General features: G+C 37.3%; 2 protein-coding genes across 2 annotated transcripts in view; one reads left to right on the plus strand and one right to left on the minus strand.

Annotated features, from left to right (window-relative positions):
* Positions 1 to 3,795, plus strand: part of LOC111337703 (uncharacterized) — a 20,013-nt gene extending 16,218 nt beyond the window's left edge. The window contains exon 11 of the mRNA XM_022944049.2: positions 1 to 3,795. This exon is cut by the window's left edge and continues 748 nt beyond it. The gene's annotated coding sequence lies outside the window, so the exon portion shown is untranslated.
* A 3,791-nt stretch (positions 3,796 to 7,586) lies between these two features.
* On the minus strand, positions 7,587 to 11,388 carry LOC111337724 (uncharacterized). Its single transcript, XM_022944073.2, has 2 exons — positions 10,814 to 11,388; positions 7,587 to 10,607 (listed from the first exon to the last, which is right to left on the minus strand). The coding sequence occupies exons 1-2, from the start codon at positions 10,902 to 10,904 to the stop codon at positions 9,949 to 9,951; spliced, it is 750 nt and encodes a 249-aa protein (XP_022799808.1). The 5' UTR covers positions 10,905 to 11,388; the 3' UTR covers positions 7,587 to 9,948.
* Positions 11,389 to 11,991: the final 603 nt, after the last annotated feature.

Below are 11,991 nucleotides of genomic sequence, written 5' to 3' on the forward strand. Positions count from 1 at the left end.
TATTATATGTAGGTATCATGTACATGTATATTATTGCCTGTCAATAATACTCTGATTGTGACTGTCACTCATACATATCAAGTGCTAGTTCATCTTTTGTGTTAAACATATCATCCCTGACAAGAATTAATGTGCTTTTTGATATATTGGAAATCAAAATAATACGAGAATATTTATTTGAATTATTTAGGTTTCCCTTTATTCTTAAATTTTTACATTGCCTGGGGGTTAATGCTAATTTTGTGTCATACTGGTGGTGGAAAATGGAATATTGGTTTTAATAATTGTCTGTTGATCTTAGCTGGCTGGCTTCTTAGAATCATCATGAGAAAGGAGTGAACTTATTGACAATGGAGTTTCCTCATAGAAAGATTTAAGCCAAATTCAAGAAATAGTCGTGGAATTCATCATCACAAAAATCATGGGAAAGAAACTATTATAATAATTTTTCAAAACGTGGGCATTAAGGATGAGTTATAATGTTTAACTTATTAGGATGAGTTATAAAAGCAAATGGTCCCAAAATTTTTAAAAAAAGAAAAAAACATTTGGAGTTATAGTTAGAAATAGGAGTAAGTGGGGGGGGGGGGTAGGATGGGAGTAGTGTGGGTGAATGAGTGGGGACCGACCTTCAAAAAGTGCAAGGGGGAAATTTGTGAGAGCCAGAAGCAGGTGAGAACTACTAAAATGAAAACAAACAACTGCATCATGATTATTAGTCTGCACTGTTTAGGGATGAGAATCAAAGGTGCAGAAAGGGGAAGGCTAATAGCCCCCACACCTGCTTCTGCTGCTTCCTCTGACAAAACCAGATAACTATGAGTGGGAGTTGGATATTTTTATTAGTAGTGTGCATGAGTAGTAAACAACACGAAGTAAGGTGATTAAATTTCATATAATTTATTCCTCTTTCCCTCCCCCCCCCCCCCCCCCTTCAAAGAAAAACAGATGTTAATAACTTTTTTCCTAGCAAAAATGATTAGAATATCCATGTATTCTTAAGTTAAAAGTTGCTGAGATTGTTGTGGCTAGAGTGATTATAATCAGTGTCTGGAATTTTCTGGTGATTGTGATAGGTAGATTTAACTCATCTCATTACTATGAAAGCTTTTCTTTAGGTACTGCTGTAGCTTGTCTTTCAGTCTTGTGGGAAATTTAAATCAACTTGATTTTTCTATTAAATTGCCTAGTGCTATCATTCAGTACTGGTAAATTCATGTTGTAAGTTAAATTTTGTATGCTAGTATGATTTGTTTTCATTTCTGGTCATAGAAAAGTCCAACATGACACTAAGTGTTATTTTATTTATAAATGATTCAGTAGATTTCATAAGCTTGAAAAAATTGTACTCTTTTTTATTATCATGTTATGTGCAATCTGTTGACGAGCATATTAGATTGTGAACAAGGTAACACTGTTACACAGTAAGAGGTGTTTATATTTTGACTTTTCTTGTGGAGTTTTCTGTAATTCAGTTTTTTATTGCATTTTTCCTCCTTGCATTCTCATTTTGGTGAATTTGTACAATTAGTGATTTCTTACACTGAAATAGGATTCATATTTTGTGATTTATTTGTTACTTGATTCTTTAAAAATGTATGTGAAGTAATTGTTGAAAGTCACAGTTTATTCTTCTTAAATTTCATTCTAGAAGAAAATGAACCGTCCAATGTGACTCTTATAAGTTGATCTTGTCGGGTCCTAAAAGAAGAACTAACGTATTTTATCTTTCCAACAAAGTGAGATGGCTTATTTGCAATGAGTGATTTACAGAGGGAGAAATTAATATCCTAAATTCTGTGTTCTATGATTCAGATATAGGCTTAACCTTTATACCCTAAGAGTGACTGGCATGTAATTTCTCTGTACAATATCACCCATAAATCAAACAGGAAGGTCATGAGAATAGGGAAAATGATCAACAACTACAGAAGGGGGTTAACAGTTAAGCAAATTCACTTTGTCAGCACTTTAGGAAATGTATAGAGAACAGTATTGAGAATATGCATACTGATGTTAGGCTGTAAAAGGTTAATTTATGACATCTTAGAAGAACTGGTAACTAAATGGTAAAGTTTCTTTTGGATGATTACAGTATCGTAAATTTAATACCATGGTTCGTACAATCTTGAAAAGGTCTTGAATTTTAACGGTCGTCTTGAAAAGTCCTTGAATTTGGTTAAGTCCTTGAAAGGTATTGATTTCTTTAGTAGGTCAGGAAAAGTCCTTGAAATTTAGCAACTTCTGTGCGCCTTATCGCTTTTCTGATCGATTAATAACTAATAACTACCAAAAAGCGAAAATGATCGGTATAAAACGTGAGTAGTACATGAATCAAAGTTGGATCTGTGCCTCAATTTCATGCGCAAGGCCTCCGATGTGGGGTGGTCCGCCATGTGCTTTTGTTTTATGGGGCAACGTAAACATGTAGTGGTTTGGCTATGTTTTGGTCGATGAATTTTTCATTTCCCTTTGTTTTCAATTTAATTGAGCGTTGGGCAAATGAGTATTCAATCGTAGATGGTTTAGATTTATGAATAAAACTTAGACCTTGAAAACCATTTTTTGTCCTTGAAAAGTCCTTGAATTTTGTTTGTCAGAAGTTGTACGAACCATGTAATACTCTCAACTAAGTCTTGGTTTTCTCTACTAACTATGTTTCGACAGCCTATCTCTTCTGAAAGGGTACGACTTCTCTTTAAAAGTCTGCGCAAGATGTAACTTTAAAAAGATAGTTGTAATTGATATTTCACACCTTGACGTCATCAATTTACTTTGAGAGATAATTTACTGTTCACCCTTCAATCTTGACTTTCATAATTCATTTGAAAAAATGCGAAGAAAGTGAGTCATAGTGGCAGGTTCCACGATAAATATTTTGTTTTGTGACCGGATTTTCATTGAAAATGGATTGTCAGCCAAGACTTCCACTGCTGTTTGTCCAACTCTGTTTGTGAGTTTGTTGCCATATATATATTTGCCATCTTTAACGGTGACAATTTTAAAATATCACAAGCCACTGAGAGTCAGTTGGTTGATTTTTATTTATTGAATGTAATGATTACAATTTTCGTTCCATCTTTGTGGAGCAGTGGTACCTCGACTTAAAAACTGGGTAGCTACGTAGACTCTTCGATGACAATAGAAGTTGTTTACCTTTGCAAAACATTGTTTTCAAAGGATTTTTCCAGTTCATCTTGCCTTAATTTAACTGTTTTATCCACGGGTTAGTTTATATTTAGCTTCTAAAAGCTGCATTAAAATAGAAGATTCAGGTATTTTACGACTGAGTCAGGCTCAACCTCGTTGGAAGAACCTTTCAGTACACAAGTGACCTAGAAAACAGCAAGGTCTAAAGAAAAAGTGAAAGAGTTAAAGAAAAGTAAGAGTGACATCATAAAGAAAAAACTTGACAGGTTCTTGCATCGAAGCAAACCCTTGCGTTTGGAGTCACGTAGGATTCTTAAAAGTCTCTGAACCTTCCTAAACAATTCTTAATGAGTGTTTCCACAAATACAAGGATAATCATATTTAAAGACTAAACTAAATTTAAAATGACTTGCAAAAACTATTATTATAGTTAATGTGTCTGTACGTTCTTGTACTGAAAGTCTTTACAGTAATATGTATATAAAAAAAAGGCTCGAGTAGAGTTTTATTGATATTTTGCAAGGCATGAAAGCTCCTAAATTGTATACTACATTCTTGGAAAATAATTTAATTTTTTATACTGACATCGTGTAAAATTTGAGACGTCTGCAAAACAGTATTGAATAAAGTTGTGTGAAATCACAAGCAGTTGATTTCTTTTGTGTCTAATCTGCGGAACCTTTTTCAAGGGCGTTTTCTAATTTTAATATTTTCCCCTGCAAATGTCAACCTGTCAGCCAGGATACACTGTTTTGAACTGCAACAATCTATACAAATTTGTTGAAAGAAATCAGGGACTGTATTAGCGTTTCTTTTTTATGATTGGTCTGTATATCTCATTTTAACGGTAACGTTTTACGAGACAGGTAACCATGGAAACGATTGATCACTTAAAACTCAGTTCACCCCCTAACCCTCTTTCGGTGTATGGAATTTTATACGATAGGCTGAATTGCACACGCATTTTCATTGGTTCTTATTTTATGGAAGATGACACATTAATGACGTCACCACCAGTAACAGTATCTTGCTATTTATCATTTAGAACAAACGGATTCCAAGTTACCATGGTTCGATAAAGTAATAGATAGAAGACGACAAATGTGTTGAGAACATGGTGGGCTGTGCTTTGTGTGCCTTTTTTCTAATCTCACGCATTTTGACGTCATCTGTGGTCCAGTCCTGAACAGACATAGGGCAACATGGAATCTCTCAATGGGGAGGCCGGGTGGAAAAACACAAAGGAAAATAAATGGCGCATATTTATTCAAATCATGTGTTTGTTTCCTTTAAATTTTGCTATTCGAAGGATTCAAAATCCTAGAATGACTAGAATTTGTAGGCGTTAAGCATTTCAAGTAAAATGCATTTATATGCAACTAACCTTACGTGTCTTCAGACAGACGCACAAATGACGTTACCTTTAACAATTTTTGGCCTTTTTATTATTTAAAATAGTTAGATTCCATGTTTCCGTGCTTCTGTTCAAAGATGACGTCAAATTGTGGTATGTCATGTAGGTGTTTCAAAAACCGCTGGTCAAAAAGGAATGAAGATTGTGAATTCAAGATGGTGGACATTTTAATCTTTACAACAAAGTAGCATTTTCACCAAAGTTTATTCACACAATCATCATAGGTGTCTAGTGACAAAACAAAAAGCACAACCAAAGCAAAAGTTTTGATTTCTACACTAATTTATCTGAGCCGATAAGCAGAAAACCGTATGTAGGGAACTAACTTTCCGGAAAATTGCCCAAAATTGCCAGCGAAACTATAAATTCATCATAGGATTAATGTCCTCAAAGCAAGAGAGTGCGTAATTTAAAACGGTTCCTGGCACGAGAGGATATTTTCAAGTGTTTACATCAAAGTAACTCATATTATTTAAGAAAAGATGGTCCGAAATTTTTCACATCTGTATAACACGGGTGTAACATACTTCCAGCCATAACAGATTTCTAAGAACTGGTTTTTTTTCTTTTTCAATTTTCAAATTACACTTTCTGAGCTGAAATTACGGCTCACTGAATGAAAGCTATTTACAGTTACAATTTAAAAGCGACTTCTTTTGCTGCTGGTATGATTTACTTTTTAAGTTTAAGATGGAGTATTCGTCAACGGACATTTTGACCCAAAAGGGTTTATCTGTCCAGAGTTCGCTTGCAAGCTTTCCTAGCAGCCCACCTCTTCTCCTTATTTGTCAGCCATATTCAGCAAGAAAAGACAAAAAAAATTGATAGTTGGGACATATATCTTATTAACCAAGCGCGAGGGCCACACTGGGAGAATATCAGCCCGAGGTCTTGACAGTACGGACCGAGCGCAGTGAGGTCCGTACAAAAAAGACCGAGGGCCGATATTCTTCCAGTACGGTCCCGAGCAAGCTTGGTTAATAAGAGATTTATTACACGACTGAAGTTCATAGGGACATAAGTGCGGTAGCATTCGGGACCATTCGGGACAGTGCCCGGTCCGATACTGAGAGAATATTGACCGGCAGTAGAGCATTTTGATTGGCTGATTTTAGCTATTGGCCCTCTGACTTCCCGAGTCGTGTAATAAATACTTTTACTTCACGTGTTTTGCGTCAAGCTTAATTACGTAAAAGGAATGAAATTAAAGTTGAGAAAATGGAGAACGTCAGTAAATTGACGTCATCGCCTCAGATATACATTTTAAAAATGGTTTTCATTTACCCGCAAAATTGATCATCAATGTTTTTTTTTGCCTGTTTCCAGTTTACTTCAAGCGAAAACTGCTCTTGTAATTGGGAAGATTTAGTTTTGACGCACGTTACACTTAAAGCAAGTCAAGAGGAGAAATGATAATTGATTGGCTGTGACTGCCAAACACAATGTGGCATTGGATTCCCTATCAAAAGATCTTTCGAAATCCAGCTTTAGATACAGTTGTGTTCGGGGCTTGTAAGGGGGAAGGGGGAGGGGGGAGGGGGGAGGAGATACACACGCAGCCAATAAAAGTAGAACACTATTCAAACTTCAACAACATAATTTAACATCTTAAATATCTTTATTTCGAAAGGATTTGTAACCGTGAAAAGGCGGATCTTTGCTAAGTATAGGTAGAACTGTAAACAGCTTACAGGCCACGCCTTGATTTTGCAATCATTACTATGTTTTGACCTCATAATGGTGCGTCCGGCATTGTGTGTACGGTTTGGTCACTTTTACTTTTTGTTTGCTTCACCCTGCAGGTGAGGCTAATGAAGCAGAAGCATCCACTTTAAATAAAAGTATTTATTTCCTTTTTTTATTTTTTGATCTTATTTCATCGATCCTTTCATCTCCGCCGTTTACAAAGAGATAGAAAGCCATCCACTTGGTTTCTAAGGCTAATTAGCATTTCTTTCTGAACTAATAAGAATTTTGTGACAGCTCCCCGAGTTTTTTTTACAAAGCTTCCTTAAAAATATAAGATAATGGAAGTAGTACTATGACCGGATGATTCTCATTTTTGAGTAAAGAGTTCTCTTTATGAATTCACGGGTCGGTTTGGCCAATTAATTCCGATTCATGGTAAAACCGTGAGCGCCTCAAGTATTACTGCTCGAGCTGCAATGTCGAATGAGTTCGTGTCGCGGGAAACGGATCGATCACGGAGGCAGCCTGTTGGCTTGAAGAGCTGTATCCGAAAGCTTTTTTGCTACGTGGTAACTCCCTTACAAACCTACGCAGTGAGTCTATTCATACAAATGAATAAAGGCTGATAGTTTCTAAAGAAACTGTTTGGGGGCTGCGTAGGTGGGGGTAACGAAATAATTTGGATATATCAACAAAGTTGAAATGGTAAATTGGCCACCGTAACGATTATAAAAGCTGACGTTTCGAGCGTTAGCTCTTCGTCGGAGCGAACAGAGGAATTGTGGGTTGTGTGTACTTTTAAAGGCAGAAAATGGAGCTACGTTATTGGTGGGAACATGGCAACGAGAAAAACACGAATAAATTAGTGGAAAGAAAAGCGTTCGTTGATCCTTGTGGGATTTAGACAGGGATCAACGAACGCTTTTCATTCTACTAATTTATTCGTGTTTTTCTCGTTGCCATGTTCCCACCAATAACGTAGCTCCATTTTCTGCCTTTAAAAGCACACACAACCCACAATTCCTCTGTTCGCTCCGACGAAGGGCTAACGCTCGAAACGTCAGCTTTTGTAATCGTTACGGTGGCCAATTTACCATTTCAACTTTGTTGATATATCCAAATTATTAAGTCTATTCATACGCCTGACAAAAAGTCCAGCGCCTGTTCTCGGGGTAAACAACTAAGCGAAATGAAATAACATTCTTTTAACGGCAGAGTACCGAAAGAGGAATTCTATTTTGCGTCAGTCCAAAATAATGGCATTGAAAACACACTCACAGACTCAAAGATAACATCCTACAGTTTTATCAACGTTAAGAAAAAAAGAATACAGTCAATTCAAAGGCCTCGCTTTATTGAAAAGAAAACCTTCAATGTTTACAGATTATCAGCGTGGTAGGTCCTTGACCTGTGAAGTGTGACAGAAGGGGTTCTCCCGTAAAACTGAAGTACATTTCAGTGCCAACTCCCTCGTTTCTTTGACAGCCCTGCTGCTTTTATACTACTACAACTGTTAAGTTACATACCATTTCTTGTAACGAAATGAGAAAGTCATTTCACCAAAAGTGAAGCACGCGGTGTAACGCAAAGCACAAATATTATTTTTCGAAATACCAAAATAGAGAATTTAACAACTAGCATGCGAGTATGTGTTACAAGCATCCACTATTCAAAATATACAAGCTGAAATATTAACGATACCGTGGAATATTTCGTGTGTTCGCAGATATTATCTGAGAAGTAGATAAATGCAGGATCTGTCTATCATCAGAAAGTTTTCTGATATCGCCCGACCGAGCAGTGCGATAACTACGTATTCTAACCCCCTAGAGACTTGATATCGACATTTGTATACAAATTATCCTCAGAGCTCTCAATTCGTGTTTTCTAATAGGTCATAATGACGCATTATTTCGAGTGATAAGCATCTTAATTCTCATGACCTGCATGTCCCATTCTCGATTTCGATTCTGAAGAGAAATTTAATTCTGATCAAGACTCCGAGTTAAAATCCATTTTCCAAAGAAAACTTTTTACACAATATATGTACAATTAATTTTACATAGCAATATAATTCAGCGACCAGAACAAAATCTCTTGAATATTTACAGGCAAAAAGCTTTTGCGAATTAATAACTTAAGAATGAACACGAATCGATGTGCATTAAGAACCTCAAAGCATGAAAACTCCTAGATCAAATCTCTAAAACCATAGCAAAACAAAAGTCATTTCAAAACGTTTGCCAAACGTTAATATGTATTCCAATTTCATATATCAACGCCAAGTGTGTTAAACACAGAAAGACTGCAATTAGTCGTACAGGTCACCGAAAATTCCGCTTTCAACCGGCACCCAATTTTTTTTGGACGCGAATAACGCTCTTAATATAAGATACCCGGGCAAGAAACTGACCTCCTCTCAGCTGAACAAGATTGTTATCGAAAGAAATTGTGTGAAACATAATTTGATCACTGAGTGTCCTACAGCCTCGCCTCAAATAAAAAAAACCCGAAAAACTATACGGATCATACTTTCTTTTTCCGTGAAGAAGCTACCTCTTTTAAAGTTACCAAATTTACAATTCAAAGCACAAAAAATTCTCTCATGCGCCTCACTCAATTTCTCTCAATTGCAAGCAAAATTAAAAATTCTATTTAATTATTTTTGAAACCAACTGTAATGAAAATCCCTCGAACACCATACACCAAAGCTCTTATATTTCGTCCTCAATACAATTATCTAATTCAAAAGACGTGGTTTTTAGCGAAAGAATAAATTATGAATTTTAATTCATGAAACTCAGCAACCAACTGCCCTGCAGTGTAGCAAATGAAAAAACTGAAATTTCCTCTCCATGAATATTATGATTTTTGTGCTGAATTCTCTGGCGAATAAGTTCTAAAATTGCCAAGGAAATCGACCGACAAAGTCGGATTACATATTTAAACGAGAATGAGGAAATGGCCCCTTATAAATATTAAAAATGTCAGAAAAATGAATACAAAACACAACTGAACCAACAAGTCGAAAATTAACAACGAATTTAACACAGAAAAAGGGCCAAATACCCCTAAAGTTTTACGAGATCACAAAAAAATGAATTTAACTTGTAAGCGAAACAAGATTAAGCTGTTTCGCCAAACTGAACATTTCCCATAGAGATATTTGTTAGTTTACGTCTTCCGTAGGATTTCAAATGAAATCGAACTCTAGGTGGTATAACAGATAAACAGAACTTCTCGATGCACAAAATCATATTCTTGTGCCAAGTCCAATCAACTTGCTAGGAAACATCGAATGTAAATACTCGTATTTTTTGCTGTCGCTTAAGATAAATACTACTGCGAGTGACAGCCAATATATTCTTCTTTCTCAGAAAGAACTTAAATCTCTTAATATTTTTTGTTGATCGCCTCTCAAGTGAGACATTTCAGCAAACTGACATGACAAATTCATCCTGTGTCCTGAGATAAATTTGATTTAAACATTTTCAACGAGTTTTACAGCGACTTCTGTGCACTGCACTTTACAATTTACATCTTTTAAATTTCTTGATAAGCGCTCTACAGGTTATACGACCGATAACATTATACGAACATAAAGCTACATTAACCACCTATCTTTTCCTGTATTTTGCTCAAACTTTTATCCGCTTCTGCTTCTAGAACGAAGAATTGTGTAGGCGGTTTTTCATTCACTCTTTGCTTGTTGTGACCTCGCGAGCGCAAGCTGATTCGGCGTGTTTATTAAGGTAAGACTTCAGAGCGAAGGTTCGATCGCATCGTTCGCATTTGAATTGCTTGAGCGGGGAGTGTGTTTGCATATGAGCCCGGAGATTCGAACGATCTGCGAACGCTTTGTTGCATTCTGGGCAGAGGAATGGTCTCTCGCCAGTGTGCGACCTCATATGTCCTTGTAGGAGCCATGGTCGGCTAAACGCTTTTCCGCACACATCACATTTGTGAAGAAGCTTGTGCGTCAGAACGTGCATGGCTAAGGCCGGCATGGAGACGTAAGCCTTTCCACATTGCTCGCAGCGCTTAGCGAGTTTACTGTCCAAGCTTCTGTGAGTCTGTTTATGCCGGGAGAGATTCGAAGAAGTAGCGTATGATTTACCACATTCGGCACAAACATACCGACTTCGACCACCACTGGAGCCTTCAGCGCCTCTGTGGCGGCGATCTGCCTGAGCAACGCTAACATCTTCAATACAATTCCCATTTTCATCAACATTCACTTCTTTGGCATCTCCTTCGGCGATTCCATTCGTTTTTCTACCGTTTTCACGGCGTTTCAACTTGTTATGTTGCGGGGGCTGTGAGGTCGATGCCTTTCCCAACTCGCTTGTGGCTCCTAAAAAGGTAAGCGAGCGAAAAAAACCCAACAGGTGTTACCCATGAGAATACAATCAACAAATTTCTCTGCCAGGCCACGGCGCAAAACGAAACATAAAAATAAAATTCAAAAGTTTACAACAAATTTTTTTGACAAAAATATAAATTGCCACCGTAATTAGGATATTTTTGAAACCAGGAAAAAAACTTGTCGTTTGGGCTCACCTTCGGTAACTGTCGGGTGTTCTTGGAAGTCGCCGTTTGAGGACAGGTTTCCATATTCTTTTCCCTTCTTAATCAAGAACGATTTTGGCATTTTTCAGTAGTTTGGTTCCCTGACAACAGCAACACGTCTTGCTAAAGCGAAACTTGCCATTCTCAAGGAAAGATGCGAACCATTCCCCACACCACCACAACATAATAAATCGAGATAATTCTTGTCTGGGAAATTCATCTCGCGCCCATCCGTCAACAGAAGCTATTAACAATGTTTCACGGCCCACATGTTCCTATAGAATTCTCACAAATCCAACCGGAAACCGCGGGTCGATGCTCATTCAAATCCGACTCCCACACCAAGGCTTCGGGCTCAAAACGCGAATCCTAATGGCTGCACAGTCGAGCCTCTCTCGAATAAAGCACAGTTTCTAATCATTTCCGATAATAAGAGAAAGCAAGGAGGGATATAGACACTCAAGAAGAGGCCTCCGGCCCATTAGCAAGACATTTCGGCTATTATTCAGGGTGTTTCGTAGGCGGGGTTTGCTGTGGAACAGAGAAACTCGAGCCGAATGAGATACTCAGGCGACGAGATCTCTAGGCTTGTTGTTGGGCCACCTGTTGCCAGGCCACTCATCTGCATACAAAATATTACAAATAATTCATGCGAGTTAATATGCATGAGCTATCGCTGGAGACCGGAGTTTTGGCGGTAAATGCGGCCTGACGGACACGAAAGCGCGCCAAACACGACCAAACGCCACCTGATTGGCTATGCCGCTCACACTCGAACGTGATTGGTTGACATTTTCATCACAGGAAGCTTCATTAGCGAGATTTCCGAGTCCATATTATCAACCACTTTTGCTGATTTAGTTGTAGGGATTCAAACAATATTCCCATCTTTTTCAATATCATACATATTTTTGGAGTCTTATCTCTGCAATCACGAAAACACGAATGTATGTTAAATGCATTTGCACTTTCTCAATTCTGTTGTATCGATGAAGAGATATTCCTCGATCACAGAATAAATGTATATTTTCTTTAAATTTTTTTTCCTGTCGACACGTTATTATCTCCTTCAAAAAATTAAACGCACGAACACTTCTATTTCTGATTTAAAAATTGGTTTCATATTTAAAGTAGGATAAAAAGAGCTAAAGTTTGGAGAGCTTTCGTTT

Source organism: Stylophora pistillata, chromosome 3 (assembly GCF_964205215.1).
Source record: "Stylophora pistillata chromosome 3, jaStyPist1.2, whole genome shotgun sequence".
In the NCBI taxonomy this organism is placed as follows: Eukaryota; Metazoa; Cnidaria; class Anthozoa; order Scleractinia; family Pocilloporidae; genus Stylophora; species Stylophora pistillata.

What these genes read in the sequence shown, in the direction of transcription:
- LOC111337724 (XM_022944073.2), bottom strand. Translation starts at nt 10,904, where the DNA reads ATGCCAAAATCGTTCTTGATTAAGAAGGGAAAAGAATATGGAAACCTG. An exon ending in ACACCCGACAGTTACCGAAG is followed by an intron (nt 10,608 to 10,813) that starts GTGAGCCCAAAC and finishes TTACCTTTTTAG; the next exon opens with GAGCCACAAGCGAGTTGGGA.